Raw genomic sequence first — 13,790 nt, forward strand, 5'->3', positions numbered from 1 at the left:
TTGAAGAGCTCCCACCCTCAGCCCCTCCCTGGACTCTGGGCCATCAGTACTTAGCTCCCTAGCTGGAAAAGACCTTAGAGGTTGTCCGGTTGCTTCTTTGTATGAGGGTGGGGGCTGGGCCCCAAAGACCCTGGATGGGTCCTAGAAGAAGGAGGGAGAGTCACTCCCCCTTGAGGTAAGTCATCCTGCCTCTTTGTTAAAGGCAGAGGCTATTTAGAGCCTCTCAGACAAGGTGTGACCAGACTTCTTAGCTGCCCCCTGCCCAGTCCCACAGTCCCAGAGCCTGGCCCCAGCCCCAACCAGTTTTCCTATGGCTGTACCTTATCTTTCTGGTCTGCACCTGCTACTGAGGCCCAGGAACTGCCACGTGGCAGCAGGTCCTTGGGCTCCCCACCTGTTATCTGCCCCCACCCCCTTCTCAGGGCACAGACACCAGCCGTTTGCTCCTAACAATGAGACTTCACTCACTCTTTCTGCTCTTTCTGCTTACTGTATGGGCCTGGGCCCTGGATGGGGAGGAGGGGGGGGAAGAGGAAGCCAAGGCTCCTGAAGAAGCCACCCCAGGACCCCCCTCTGATGAACTTCTGGAGGAGGACAACATCTTGGTCCTCACCCAACACAACTTTGACCGGGCTCTGCGAGAACACCGCTATCTGCTGGTGGAGTTCTGTGAGTGCAGGGAATGGGGGATGCAGGGCTGCCCCCAGGAGACCCCCACTCCCACCCCCTTCTCTCCAACACACTCTAAAATGGGGGGAATGAGAAGTGGAGGTTCAGGAAGAGAGGGCGGATCCAAGGAGTCTTTGGGCAGGCCTTGAGCAAGGTGGGGCTTTAGGCAGCATGGCAGGGTGGTGGTGGGGTCTCATGCAGTGCCGGGGGTTGAGAAGAATTGATCCAGAGAGACTTTCTACTCTGGTATGGTTTGCCCCAGACCTTTGTCTGTCTGACAGCATTATGCTGGAAGTTTTAAGCTCTAAATTCAAGTCCTCACCCTGCCCCTGAATTCCTGAGGAACCTTGTATTGAATTCCCCCTGCATCCTTCCATCTTCTGGGCTTCTCTCCTCTGGAATATGATATCCAAGGTGTCATCTAGCTCAGATATCCATTCTAGGGTTCTTTGACCTCTCTGACCCTATCCAGTTCTTGCCCTGTCTGGTTCCTGCTCTGGGGAATAGCTGGAAGCCGAGGAAGAGGCCAGAGTCCCTGGGCCAGCATCCCTGGGCCAGCTGGACCTTTTCACATTGCAGAGTTAACCATTGAAATGCTGGAAGGCAGCACCATCTTTTCCCTCCTAGTCCACACCCAACACCAAAGGACAGCCCTCCACCTCCCCAACCCAATGAGTTTTGTCGAGGGTAGGAGAGGAAAGGCCAGCCTGCTCTGTCTCAAGGCTCAAGTCAAAGGGCTCTCTGGCTATGTCCTTTGCATCCCATGTAGATCAGGTTGAGAGAACTAGAAACCAAGAACAAAGTTAATGGGGAAGCATTGAATCGGTATTTAGCAAAGATATATGAACTCCTGGAGGCTCATATAGATGGAGTCCCTGACATACAAATACACAGACAAATGAGCAAGGACACACAGCACAAGCTAAATGTACACATAGACACCTCAGCAGGATTCAATAACACTGAGCTGACTGGACACTGATCTTGGGCCTTAGTTGTCCAAGACCAAGAAACACAGTGTCCTAGCTCCTGGTGAATCATCAAGAAATGCTTTCCCACAAATGGGGCTGGTATGGGAGAGGGAGCCCAGGGGACATTCCCAGAGCAAAAGGAATACTCTCCAGGAAGCTTTTGGGGATCTATTAGGTACTGGAAGAGAAGGAAGGTGAAGGTCCATCCCCCTCCCCTAATTTGCCTCCCTTCCTCACACCCTTCAGTTTGTGGAAGAGATGGCCAAGGATCTTCAAAAGGATCCGGGTTCAAGACCTGGAACAGCTTCTGAGTTGCCTGTGTTATCTCATACAAGGGACTCCTCTATTATTGGGCTTGTTTTCTCATCTGTATAACGCCTGCATTGGACCATAGTTTCACTGACATTCCTTTTGACTCTATTTCCTACTATCTGATGAGTCAGATTACAATGAGACATTTCAGTCAAATTGACAAAGGATGATGGCCCGCCCCTGAGAATGACAGGAGACCCAGGCAGGCTCCCAAGAAAGGCTTGTTGGCCATAAATGGACAATTCAGGAGCTGACCTGCCCAGCAGCGTTTGGTGGCTGGGTAGAATAACCGTTTAAAGACAAAGGAGTCAGTGAATGTTCTGAGTGGGACAAAATAAAAATAGGGGTGAAGGAAGGCTGGGGAGTGGGAAGTTGGGTCCTACTCACTGAGCTCTCACTCCTACCCAGATGCCCCTTGGTGTGGGCACTGCAGGGCTCTGGCCCCTGAGTATGCCAAGGCAGCATCCCTGTTGAAGAATGAATCCTCAGAGCTGAAGCTGGCCAAGGTGGACGGCCCTGCAGAAAAGGAGCTGGTGGAAGAGTTTGGGGTGACTGGGTACCCTGACCTCAAGTTCTTCCGAGACGGGAACAGATCCCAGCCTGTGCTGTTTACAGGTGGGGAAGGGGCCTGGGGTGGCAGGGTACAACCTTTGGGGGGGGTACAAGAGAAGTTTCTCAAATGGGAATGTCAATAGGGAAGAGTGAACAATTTAAGATCCAGATAACATGGGAAAATAAGAGGAACCCCCGAGAGAGAGAGAGCCAGAGGGGGTCTATCCCTGACATCATCACAAAGTTATTGTATGGCCTTGGACCAATCACTCTCTCCTTTTCCTACCTATGTGATGAGGGAATTGGACTAAAATCTCAGAGGGGGCCTCTGAACTTGCTTACAAAAATGTTTTAATAACAGCATTTCACTATAATTCTGTTCCTTTATAATCTCATGTATTTTATTTTATATATTTAAAATAGTATTTTGAAGAGGGAGCCATGGGCTTAACAGATTGATCTAAGGGGCTGTAACACAAAAATGGTTTAAAATCCATGAACTAGATGACCTCTCTGAGCCCTTTTGAAGGTGCTATCATTCTCCTGCACTTTTTAAAAAAGAGATTATTTTTTATTTATTTAAGGCAATGGGGTTAAGTGATTTGCCCAAGGTCACACAGCTAAGCAATTATTAAATGTCTGAGGTCACATTTGAACTCAGGTCCTCCAGATTTCCAGGGCTGGTGCTCTTTCCATTGTACCACCTATCTGCCTCTAAGGTGCTATCATTCTGGGATTTGTCCCAAACCATCGCTTCAAAAAAGTCCATATGGAAGCCTGAAAAACCAGAAGTCCTGACTCATTCTGACCCTGTTGATTCTTGCCTGGTAACCTTGAACCATTCCCAGAAGCAAGACCCAGGTGGCAGTGGGGGAGGAGGGGGAAGGGAGGGAACTCAAGGTTATTTCTCATTCAGCTATCCCTGCTTTAATTCAAGTGTTGAGGGCAAGCTGGAACCCTGACCCTAAAGGGAGAAGGTAGGATTTGATCAAGTCTTTTTGGAAGGAGGTCTCTGGTGGAGTGCCCCTGGAATCTCTCTTTGGACTTATTTAAATTAATTAAATTAAATATTTGGATCTATTTATTTTTTAACCAATGGTGTTAATTAAGGCACAGATGATAAAAACAAAAGACATCGATAAAATATACACACAAAAATAAAGCTGTATATGACATAATTAAATTTTCAGAAAACATAAAGCTGAGACATAAAGCAAGGTAGCCCTTTGTTAGACTAAAATATTGGTTCAAATCTAAAAAGATGAAGTCTAATAGGGATAAATGCTTGGGTTCCAAAAAACCCAACTTCATGAGAATAAGGTGAGGGAGAAGGGAAATTTGGATGGATAACAGTTTATCTGAAAAATTTCCGGGATTTTGGTGGACTGCAAGCTCTGAGACAACAGCTGAATGTAGACTGAGTTTTGGAACAACATCCAACCCTAAAGGGGTGATGTACTGCTGTCCTCTGCCTGGGCAGACCACATCTGGGGAATTTTAGTCTTGGGAATATTTCAGGAAGGACATGGGAAACCTGGAGGGAGAGTTGAGGAAGGTGATCAGGTTGAGGAAGTAAGGGCCTTGAGATTATGCCATATGAGAATCAGCTGAAGAAAAATGGAATGTTTAGTCTGGAGAAGAAAAGACTACTTGCAAGGAATGGGGAGAAATGATAAGATAAATGTCTTAAGTATTTAGAGGAAGCCTATGTGGAAGTCTGCAGGACAGAAGTAGGAGAAATTGAGTGGAAATTATAAAAAAAAAATTATACTGTTTGTTGGGAAAACTTTCCTAAGAATTAGAGATATCCAAAATGGAAAGTCTATTTGGGGAGGTGATGTATTCCCGTCATTTGAGGTATTCAAACAAAATTTGGAGGATGACTTACCAGTTATATTGTACAGGATCTTCAAACTCAGGAATGGGTTGAATTACATAGCCATAAGGTGTCTTCTAAGAGTTGGTAATTTGGGGGTACATTGCAGGCCCCCGCGAGGCTGAGGGCATCGTTCGTTGGTTAAAGCGACGTTTAGGTCCCAGTGCCACTCGTCTAGAGACTGAGGCTGAAGCTGCACAATTCATTGATTCCCAGGACATTGTTGTCATTGGGTTCTTCAAGGTGAGCTTGGAGATTGAGTATGAGTCTCATGATAACATTCTTCTCCATCCCTGGGACTTGATTTTCTGATCTGTAAAATGAAGGGATTCCAACCAAATGATTTCCAAGGGCCCTACCAATTCTGACATTTATAATGTATGGTTCCTTCCAGTTCTGACATTCTAAAGTCTATGAACTACACAAGAACTGAGGTGAATGGGAGGTATCAGGGAGAGGGCTGGGTTGCCTCTGGATTCACATCTAAGCATGAACACAGGACCTCCAGGATGAAGATGTAGCTGAGTTTTTGGCCATTGCAGAGGATGCTATTGATCTGACCTTTGGCCTCACTGACCAACTAGAGCTCTTTCAGAAATATGACCTGAGCAAGGACACAGTGGTTATCTTCAAGAAGGTAAATAAGGAAGAAGAGAGGATGGGTTTGGGAGTGGTCTTGAAATGTCAGTGGGAGGTAGAGGTTGAATCTCACCCTCTGGTTCTGGTCTTTGACTCTTCCCTTTCTGACCCTGACCTGACTGCTCCAGTTTGATGAGGGGCGTGCAGATTTTCCAGTGGATGAGGAACTAGGAGTGGACCAAGCAGATCTCTCCCGTTTCATTGCCATACATAGCATGCACCTGGTCACAGAATTCAACAGCCAGGTAATGCTCCAGGTCCTGTTCCCAAATCCTCTTCTCAAAAGAACTGGGGGGGAGGGGGCAGAAGTGATTTTTGTTGACACAATCCCTCACACCCAATTTATTTGGATAAAAAAGGGGTATATTCATCTCTCCATCTATCCTTTCTTTTGTTTATAACACTTACTCATTCAACAAGCATATATTATGTGCCTTGGTTTAGACTGGGAATTTGTATTACAAAGACAAAACCAAAATAATCCCTGATCACAAGGAGTTTAAATTATACTGAGGGTTGGGTAGGGGGGTGGAAGGTCAAAACCAGAATGTACATAAATAAATAAACTTTGTGTGGGAGACGGTTAAGGAGATAGACTTGAAGGATTTATTGAAGGGTAAGCTGTGGGTGAGGTAGATGAGGAGAGATACAGGGAGAGGAAACAGAGAGAGAAACAGAAGATGGCATCAGGGCGGGGTGTGGGCGGGAACCCTTGGCCCTCAATCCTTCTTTCCTCTCCTAAAGACATCCTCCAAGATCTTTGGGGCCAGGATCCTCAACCACCTTCTACTCTTCATCAACCAGACGCTTGCCCAACACAAGGAGCTTCTGACAGGTTTCCAGGAGGCGGCCCCTCCTTTCAGGGGAGAAGTATGTAGGGGAGAAAGGGATGAGGGAGAATGGGGCTGACAGGACTGGCCAGTTCTCAGTGAATGCTGGTCTGGCTTGGTCTGTCCTCCAGGTCTTATTTGTGGTAGTGGATGTGGCTGGAGAGAATGACCACGTGCTGCAATACTTCGGCATGAACGCCACAGATGCTCCAACTCTGCGTTTTATCAATGTTGAGACCACTAAGAAATATGTGCCCAACATTGGGGAGGAGATTACTGCTGCCTCTGTTACCACCTTCTGCCAAGACATCCTTAGTGGCAAAATCAAGGTTAGCCCCCCAGGAATCTCACAAAGTCAGGTTTTTTCATTGTCCCTCCTAGGATTTCTGAGAAAGCTATGTAGGAGAAGGACCCTGAGGACCCTGTTGAAAGTCTCTGGTTAGTTGAGTTCCTGTTTCAGAACTGGGAATGTCCCAGGTCCCAGATTCCCATTCCCTGTGACTGTTTCTGTCCTCCAGAGGGTAGAGAGAGGACCAGTCCAGGTACATTTTCTGTCCCCCGGTACACAGAGGCAGTTGCTTTTTTGTCCCTTCCCAACAGCCCCATCTCCGGAGTCAAGAGATTCCAGCAGATTGGGATCAGAAACCCGTCAAAGTTCTTGTAGGGAAGAACTTCGAACAAGTGGCCTTTGATGAGTCGAAGAACGTGTTTGTGAAGTTCTGTGAGTATCCCTGAGGGAAGAGTAAGCCAGCAACTCCATTCTCTAGCCTTTGAGGCTCCCCTAGGACACCTCAAGAGTGTGACTGCTCTCTGGGGCTCTGGGTGCTGCTGCTAGGGTCCTCCAGTGGGGACATCAGTCTTGTGGGGGGGTGGGGATAATGTCTCTTTTCTTGGTTCTCTTCCTGTCTCAGATGCCCCATGGTGTACACACTGTAAGGAGATGGCCCAGACCTGGGAGGACCTCGCAGAGAAATACAAGGACCGCGAGGATATCATCATTGCTGAGCTTGACTCCACAGCCAATGAGCTGGAGGCCTTTGCTATCCGGGGCTTCCCGACCCTTAAATATTTCCCAGCTGGGCCAGACCGTAAGGTGAGGCTCCGGGAGGCTTGGAGCCTGCATCCTGCTGATTCCTCTTTTGGGTTGATTAAACTGAGGGATGACTCTCGATCGACTTAGGTCTCCTCAGACCTCCAACTCATTCTCCTCTTTGACAGGTGATCGAATATAAAAGTGCCAGGGACTTAGAAACCTTCTCAAAATTCTTAGACAATGGTGGTGTCCTGCCGGAGCCAGAGGAACCTGAAGTCCCCCTCCCGGTGGGTGTTCCTTCCCAATATCCCCTTTCCTTTCCTCCTTTTTTCCTTTTCCCAAGATACCTGGGGTCTGCTTCTCTTGGGGTCAGGGGAAAGAACTTTAGTCAATGACCTTAATCAAGTCATTTCCTCTATGAATAATAAGAAGGTTGAACTAGATGATCTTTAAGGTTCTTAGACATTCTATATTGTGGAGGTGGGGTGTCACAGAAAAGGGGTAAAACCTTTAGCAACAGGACCTTGGAGACTGTGCCCTAATGAAAAGAACAATGATTCTGGGTCAGAATGTTTGGGTATAAATCCCAATTCTGCAATTTACTACCTATGTGACTTTGGGTAAATCTTTTCCCTTTTTTGGCCCTCAATTTCCTTATCTATAGGATGGGGAAGGGGAGTAGGAATGAATCAGATGATCTCTAATGACCCTTCTAGTCTCATCTAAATTCCCATATTCTGCAAGGAGCCTTTAATCTCAGCCTTCCCTCCAAGATTGCCTCCTATATATACCATATGATTCTTTATTTTTATGCTATTTATGTTCTTTATCTTGTTCTTTATAGTGATTTTATCTACCTTATGTATTTATATCATATTTATTTTATATTCTTTATATATTCTATATTTATCTTGTATATCATTCTATATATTTACCTTAAAAATAATTCTATATACATATCTATCTTATTTTATATTCTATTCTTTATGTAAATTCTATAACTCATTTATATATCTTCATTTTATTCTATATTCTATTTTTATATTTTATATCCACCTTATATAGATTACATTATATATAGATTATATGCATCTTTATTTTATTCTCTATTATAGTCTTGTTATATTATTCTTTCTATATAGTCCATTTACTTTATATATTATTATATATTTATACCATATATATCTTATTTGTACATAGCTGATTGAATGATGTTTCATTCATTAGACTGTGAGCTCCTTGAGAGCAGGGGCTGGGTTTTTGGTTTTGTTAGTTTTTGTTGTTTAATTCTCAAAGTTTAGCACTGATTTTATATACTAGGTGATATTAAAGTAATAAATGCTAGTTGACTGACTGATACTTTTTTCTTCCCAGGAGGTTGGAACCAATGACAGTAAACAGCACAAAGATGAATTATAGTTGGTCCCTTCCCTCTCCTCAGTCATTCATCCCAGAGGTCCAGAAGAATTTGGAATTTTTAAGTTAAATCACCTTGGCCTTTGACTTCATTTTGCTCTTCACTTTCCTTACTCTAAGGCACCTAATATCTCTTCATTCATCCTACTCCCTTCCCCACTTTTTGGCATTTTGGGTAGGATTCTTGTGGGAGGAGCAGGCAGAGGTGTGAGTATTGGGGGAGGTGTCTGACCTGGTTGGAGGACAGATATCACCAAGATAAATTTGAAGCCATAGCCATAATAAAGGTTTTTGGGCCCAAAATTGTCCCTGATATCTGGAGTGTGATGGGGAGAGGGGGAAGGGGAGTGGTTTATCCATGAAGGTTGGTTGGAGTGCTACCTGGACACTGTGAACCAGTTCTCTCAGACGTATTTTTTTCTGTTTTTGATCCCTCTGCCAAGGGACAGACCTTCACCCATGGAAGCTGGAGGCCTGGAGAGAGAATTTAGATATTAGCTCCATTTCTGATCTACACAGACACTATCTTTAGTTGGGAGAATTTTGTGCAGTTGAGTTCTATCAGAACTATAAAGAATCTTTTCCCATGAGACAGAGAGAGGACATTCCTATTGGTTTATTCTTGGGAAGTGATGTGTGTAAAAGATGGAGCCTTGGACCTCAGGCATCCCTGAACTGTAACAACTTTGTGGGAACTAGATCCTCCATTTTGAATTAATATGAGGGCTTTCAGCTTCATGGATTTAACTTCTAAAATAACTTCAGATCCTTTCCCTTTGTAATCAGATTCCCTAGTCTGGCATTTACTTCTCATCTCCACACTTTAAATATTTCCTAGGCCTTTACAAAGGAAAAGAGAATATCCCAATCAGTAAAGCTCTAAGGAAATTAAGGCTGTACTTAATTCCTAAGTTATTTCTGAGCTAATGGGCCCAGGAGCAAGACTGGTCATTTCTGATTCCCTCTAGGACAGAATTCTGCTTAAATGTTCAGTCCCAGATCACCCTTGCTCTTATATATTCATACACAAATATGACTATCAAGAAGTTTTGGGAGAGGAAACAAGATGGTGTAGGGAACAGCAAAAGCTTTATGTTGAGGTGGTATTTGAACAGAATTTTGAAGGAAACTAAGAATTATAAGGGGTGGAGGTGAGGAAGTAGAGCTTTTGAGGGAAAGAAGACAGCTAATACAAAGGCATGCAGATAGAAAATGGTATGGAACTAGAAAGCAAGATGTTCTAGCCAGAGGATTATTTAAATGCCATAGAAGGAAAACCTTATAAAATTAGAAATGTCAGACTTTTGGTGCACAACTAAATACAATACTTCAAAGATTTTAGTGTAGGTAATCTTGTGTCTATCCTTAGTAAGGTAACCTAGCTAGGTAGGTAATTTCCATCTCTGTCTCTGATAATAACTTTGAACAAGTCACTTTCCCTTATGATCAGGAATTCTATAACTCATATCCTAAAGCATAGGATTGCAAACAACTCTGCCTTCCCAACTGATATCCTCATAGAACTTTGTCATATATTGATGACTCCCTCTGACTGTAATCCCTTTGTGTCAAAAAGGATGACTGTGGTCAAAAAAATAATCACCAACCCTGTAATGAGTTTTTCCAAAATTGTTATTAAACCTTTGTCCTCAAAGAAGACCATGACATCAGAGTGGTCATACCATGACATGCAATTAAATTGGTTTTAAGTGAGATGTTGCTATGCAAAGTCATGTCATACTTTTTCTTCTGGAGACACCAGGGTCCAAGGCCAGATATGGATGAAGACCACTGGAGGTGTGGCCCTTGTTGCTTTGGGAGACCATGGCCTTTTTTGAGCTAAGGTCTTTAACATGTCTCATTTGGCAATTAAGGTTAGATGTGAAAGATGAAGCAAGTAGACAAAGTATGACCACTTTTACCTAGTTAAAAAAAAATTAAACTGGATGGGCAAGATCCTCAGGGTTTCCCAGTGATCAAGGCAATTAAGAAAGAAATGAAGCAAAGAAGAGCCTCTTTTTGCATAGTAAAAAAAAAAAATCAATTATGGTTTCTGACCAGAACAGAAACAATTGAGGCAAGTGAAAATGGAAAATATCAATCTGGGACTCCAAATTTAACTAGGCTGGTAGGAACACAGTTTACAGCTAAGCCTGTGCTTAACAGCTTTTCCATAGAGGTAGTCAGTTTATATTTATTTCATCAGCATTGCCTTTCAAGAACCTAAGATTATTTCCACCTTGTTATCAGGAGTTTCCTCCCTTGGACTAAAGTGAGAGTGAGTAAAGAAATCAAAATTATCCCCAACACTGCAAAAAAATCACAACTGTTCAGGTCTCTGAAAGTTTTATTAGGACAGGATGGTGGATTTCTGTCTATATTGGAGGGAAGCAGGAGCATTAGCTGAAGTTCTGATGGATCATTTATACCATTTTCTTCCTTTTGTTATACAGGTTAGGAGACTTGATAAGTCTCTTCCTCTGAAATCATCTATTTCTTGTAGAAGACATTCTAGCTTTTGTGGCTGTTTCATGAGTTAGGTAGGGGCAAATCTGTTTGGTATCCCCATACTCAACTCTTCCTTTCAATAAAAAACTTTGAAGACCTAGGGCTCCAATTCTTTTGACTAATACTTCTATGACAAATACATTCTATCTCCATTTGTGTGGTGATATTTGATGGTATTTGGAGACAGTTATGATGATATGAAGTAGCCAGGTTAGGCCTGGTGATGGTGGGATAGGATGGCTGTGAATGGAGGGCTCAGGGGTGAGGAGCAGCATGTTGGATCTTCTACCAGCAGTCTGGTTACTGTTTCTATTTTCAAAAGCATTCAAGTTTTTAAGAGGTTGTTGTAGTCTCTGGCATCTGTGAAAGGCTGTGCTGGAAAATACCAAGCTATGTCTGAATCAGGTAGGGTTTCTTCACCTGATGTCCTTAGGCCAGTTGTCATAGCTAGGATTGTGAGCCAGTCTAACAAGAAGGGTGTGGAATGCTTGGGAGAACTCTAAAATAAACAAACAAAACCTGGAGTGTCTGGAAGCAGGGGGAGAGACAAGATAACCTTATTAGAGAAAATAAACCTCTCCTGCCCCTTGTGCTATTGTGCTATTTCAGCCTCTTTCTTTAGGTTCCATCCAAACCAGAGAGTAGCAGACACCTGTGTTTTTTAGAATTTTATTTAATTTCATTATTATCCAAGTACCTTTTAAAAGATAATTGTACAAGTCAGAGCATGAAAAATGGTCTGGGGCAGCTAAGCTGGCCTTAGAAAATGTACATATTTACAATGAGACCCTTTAGAAACAGGGAAAAGAAAAAGAGCAATGATTGGGCCACAAGAAAATATCTCACTGGACAGAGGGTACAAATTAGAACTTTAAAAAGATTGAAGAGTCATATGCAGTTAGTTCCCTGGATGAAGAAGACAAGTTCTCATTTGCTAGGGTTCACACAGTGGCAGGCAAATGACAAGACTGCGTTTCAAGGCACTCGGTGACATATACAGTAATAGAGGCCCCTGCCCTCCTTCCCGAGGCTTTGCTGTGCCCACGGGTGGGGGTCCCAGTTAGTGAGATGTGGGCATGAGTGGGGCCATGCTGAAGGGAGAGCAGCAGGGGAGCCACAGGTGAGGAGGGGCCCAGTCACTCTGGACGTTGCTGGAGAGGGGGCTGGTCCCTTGCCTTTCCAGTGGGCCCAGGCTAAGTGACCCACTGACATCCTGTTCTGATCTGAGATGGAAGTTCAGGGACCAAGAGTTTCCTCAGACAGATCAGGGAGGGACAGTGAGAAAACCACAGCGGACTTCCTATGTAGTTAGCAGCAGTGAGGGCAAGTTCCCCTCTGAGGTCAGGCCTTAAGTTACAGAGAGGGGGGTGGGAGTGGTGGAGAGAGAGGCCTGATCTCTCTTAGTGCCGAGATCAATTCAGTGAGGCTCTGGGCAGTGGTATCCAACTCAAATACAACCAGGGGCCGCTAATCTGTACACGGGATCCCTGGGGGCTACCTACTGACTTAGTTGTAAAATGTAATCTTTATCTACATTTTATTGTATTTTAATTTATTTTGCTGAATATTTTTCAATGATATCTTAATCTGGTTCAGGTTGCACCGAGGGGGGCCGGGGGCGGGGTCATGTTTTGGACCACATGTTCTAAACTTCTGCTATTGGGAATGCTGTTTGACAGCAAGTCAGCCTTCAAAGTATCCCACTCTATCTCTAATCTCTTTGATCTGGCCAAGATTCCTCTGGGGGGGGGGTGTCAAATTATGTCAGAGAGAATTATTAAATAGTAAATGATGGATGGCTTGTTCCTCCAGGAGGAGGCAAGGCTTCCTTGGCTAGACTCCCAAGAAGACTATGTGTAGGTAGAGGGTCTCAAAGGATATTGACTGCTCTGGGAGCTGAATTCAAGGTGGAATTTTTTTTCCTCTTCAGCATATGCACTGACGGCTTTCAAAGGCTGACCCTCCCCCTGCCTAGAAGCATACACAAAGATAATGTGAGAGACTGATAAAAGAGATGAGTCGGGGTTTGCGGATGGGACAGATCTAGCGGCTGTACACATTTGGCGATTTCCAAAGTACCTCTATGTCTGACATTTACATAAGAGCACTGTGACACTGGAAAGATCTTCCTTTATTACAATATATCAAAAATAGGAGCTTTAGTAAACAAGGTCATATACTTTCTAGTACAACTGTACAGCACGACATTACACCAAATAGTTTGCATGTAGGCAAGTTCTCAAAGGGGAATCCTCAGCCCTTGTGGACAGTGTCGCCTGGGGAGGGTCCACAGGAGGTTACAACCCTATGGGGCCTGTATGATGCCCTTTGGGGTAGAGAGCTGAGCGGGATGCTGCCAAACCTGGCACTGCTCTCTGCTTCTCAACTCCTTGGTAGTAGTGCCCAACCTGGAAGAGTGTAGGAGATACGAAGTCTAGGGGATTAATCAACTTTCTCCACCTTCCCAATGATCTTCTCTTCAAAAATGGGCAAGGTGGCTTCATCTTCTCGAACTTCCTCAAATACTACCCCACAGTCAAATTCATCACTCACTTTCTTGAAGTAATATCTGCAAAACAGAAGGAAACTGGGTGAGGGAGAGTTGACAAGAAGGGGAACTGAATAACACTAGAAGTCACAATTAGACCTTTATTTTGATTTCCCTGATCAATGACACTTTCCTTATATTATCTCAACTGAAGTAAGTGCTGAGGTTCAGCACTTAAGTGATCTATCAATATTACAAAGCTAGGAAGTTTTTGAGGTAGTACACAAAGCCATCTCTTCCTAGATTTCAAGTCAAGGGCTCTATCCTCTATAATCATAATGCCTCCTAAGCAATGTAGAATCTCTGTATCAATTGATTCTTCCCTAGAGTTAATATGTACCCCAAAGAATGTGGGATACAACTAGTGAGGGAGAGATCAGTAAGGAAACAGGGTGGAACCACCAGTATGTACAGTCATTTAAATCTATACCCACAT

At 44.0% G+C, this 13,790-nt stretch overlaps 2 protein-coding genes across 5 annotated transcripts in view; one reads left to right on the forward strand and one right to left on the reverse strand.

The window, feature by feature from the left end:
• The first annotated feature begins 130 nt into the window (after positions 1-130).
• Positions 131-11,873, forward strand: PDIA2 (protein disulfide isomerase family A member 2). Its single transcript, XM_074197029.1, has 11 exons — positions 131-669; positions 2,361-2,567; positions 4,490-4,623; positions 4,880-5,017; positions 5,148-5,264; positions 5,764-5,889; positions 5,981-6,178; positions 6,450-6,570; positions 6,761-6,942; positions 7,068-7,169; positions 8,257-11,873. The coding sequence occupies exons 1-11, from the start codon at positions 453-455 to the stop codon at positions 8,299-8,301; spliced, it is 1,587 nt and encodes a 528-aa protein (XP_074053130.1). The 5' UTR covers positions 131-452; the 3' UTR covers positions 8,302-11,873.
• Positions 11,874-12,919: 1,046 nt separating this feature from the next.
• The window catches only part of AXIN1 (axin 1), a 211,180-nt gene continuing 210,309 nt past the window's right edge, over positions 12,920-13,790 (reverse strand). For all 4 annotated transcript variants that reach the window (XM_074197015.1, XM_074197018.1, XM_074197016.1 and 1 more), the window contains one exon: positions 12,920-13,375. In XM_074197015.1, the coding sequence (XP_074053116.1) occupies positions 13,249-13,375 (127 nt within the window). In that variant the 3' untranslated portion in view covers positions 12,920-13,248. The remainder of the gene's footprint in view (positions 13,376-13,790) is intronic.

This window comes from Macrotis lagotis, chromosome 8 (genome assembly GCF_037893015.1).
Source record: "Macrotis lagotis isolate mMagLag1 chromosome 8, bilby.v1.9.chrom.fasta, whole genome shotgun sequence".
NCBI classification, from domain to species: Eukaryota; Metazoa; Chordata; class Mammalia; order Peramelemorphia; family Peramelidae; genus Macrotis; species Macrotis lagotis.

What these genes read in the sequence shown, in the direction of transcription:
- PDIA2 (XM_074197029.1), top strand. Translation starts at nt 453, where the DNA reads ATGAGACTTCACTCACTCTTTCTGCTCTTTCTGCTTACTGTATGGGCC. An exon ending in TTGTCATTGGGTTCTTCAAG is followed by an intron (nt 4,624 to 4,879) that starts GTGAGCTTGGAG and finishes GCATGAACACAG; the next exon opens with GACCTCCAGGATGAAGATGT. An exon ending in CAGCTGGGCCAGACCGTAAG is followed by an intron (nt 6,943 to 7,067) that starts GTGAGGCTCCGG and finishes CCTCTTTGACAG; the next exon opens with GTGATCGAATATAAAAGTGC.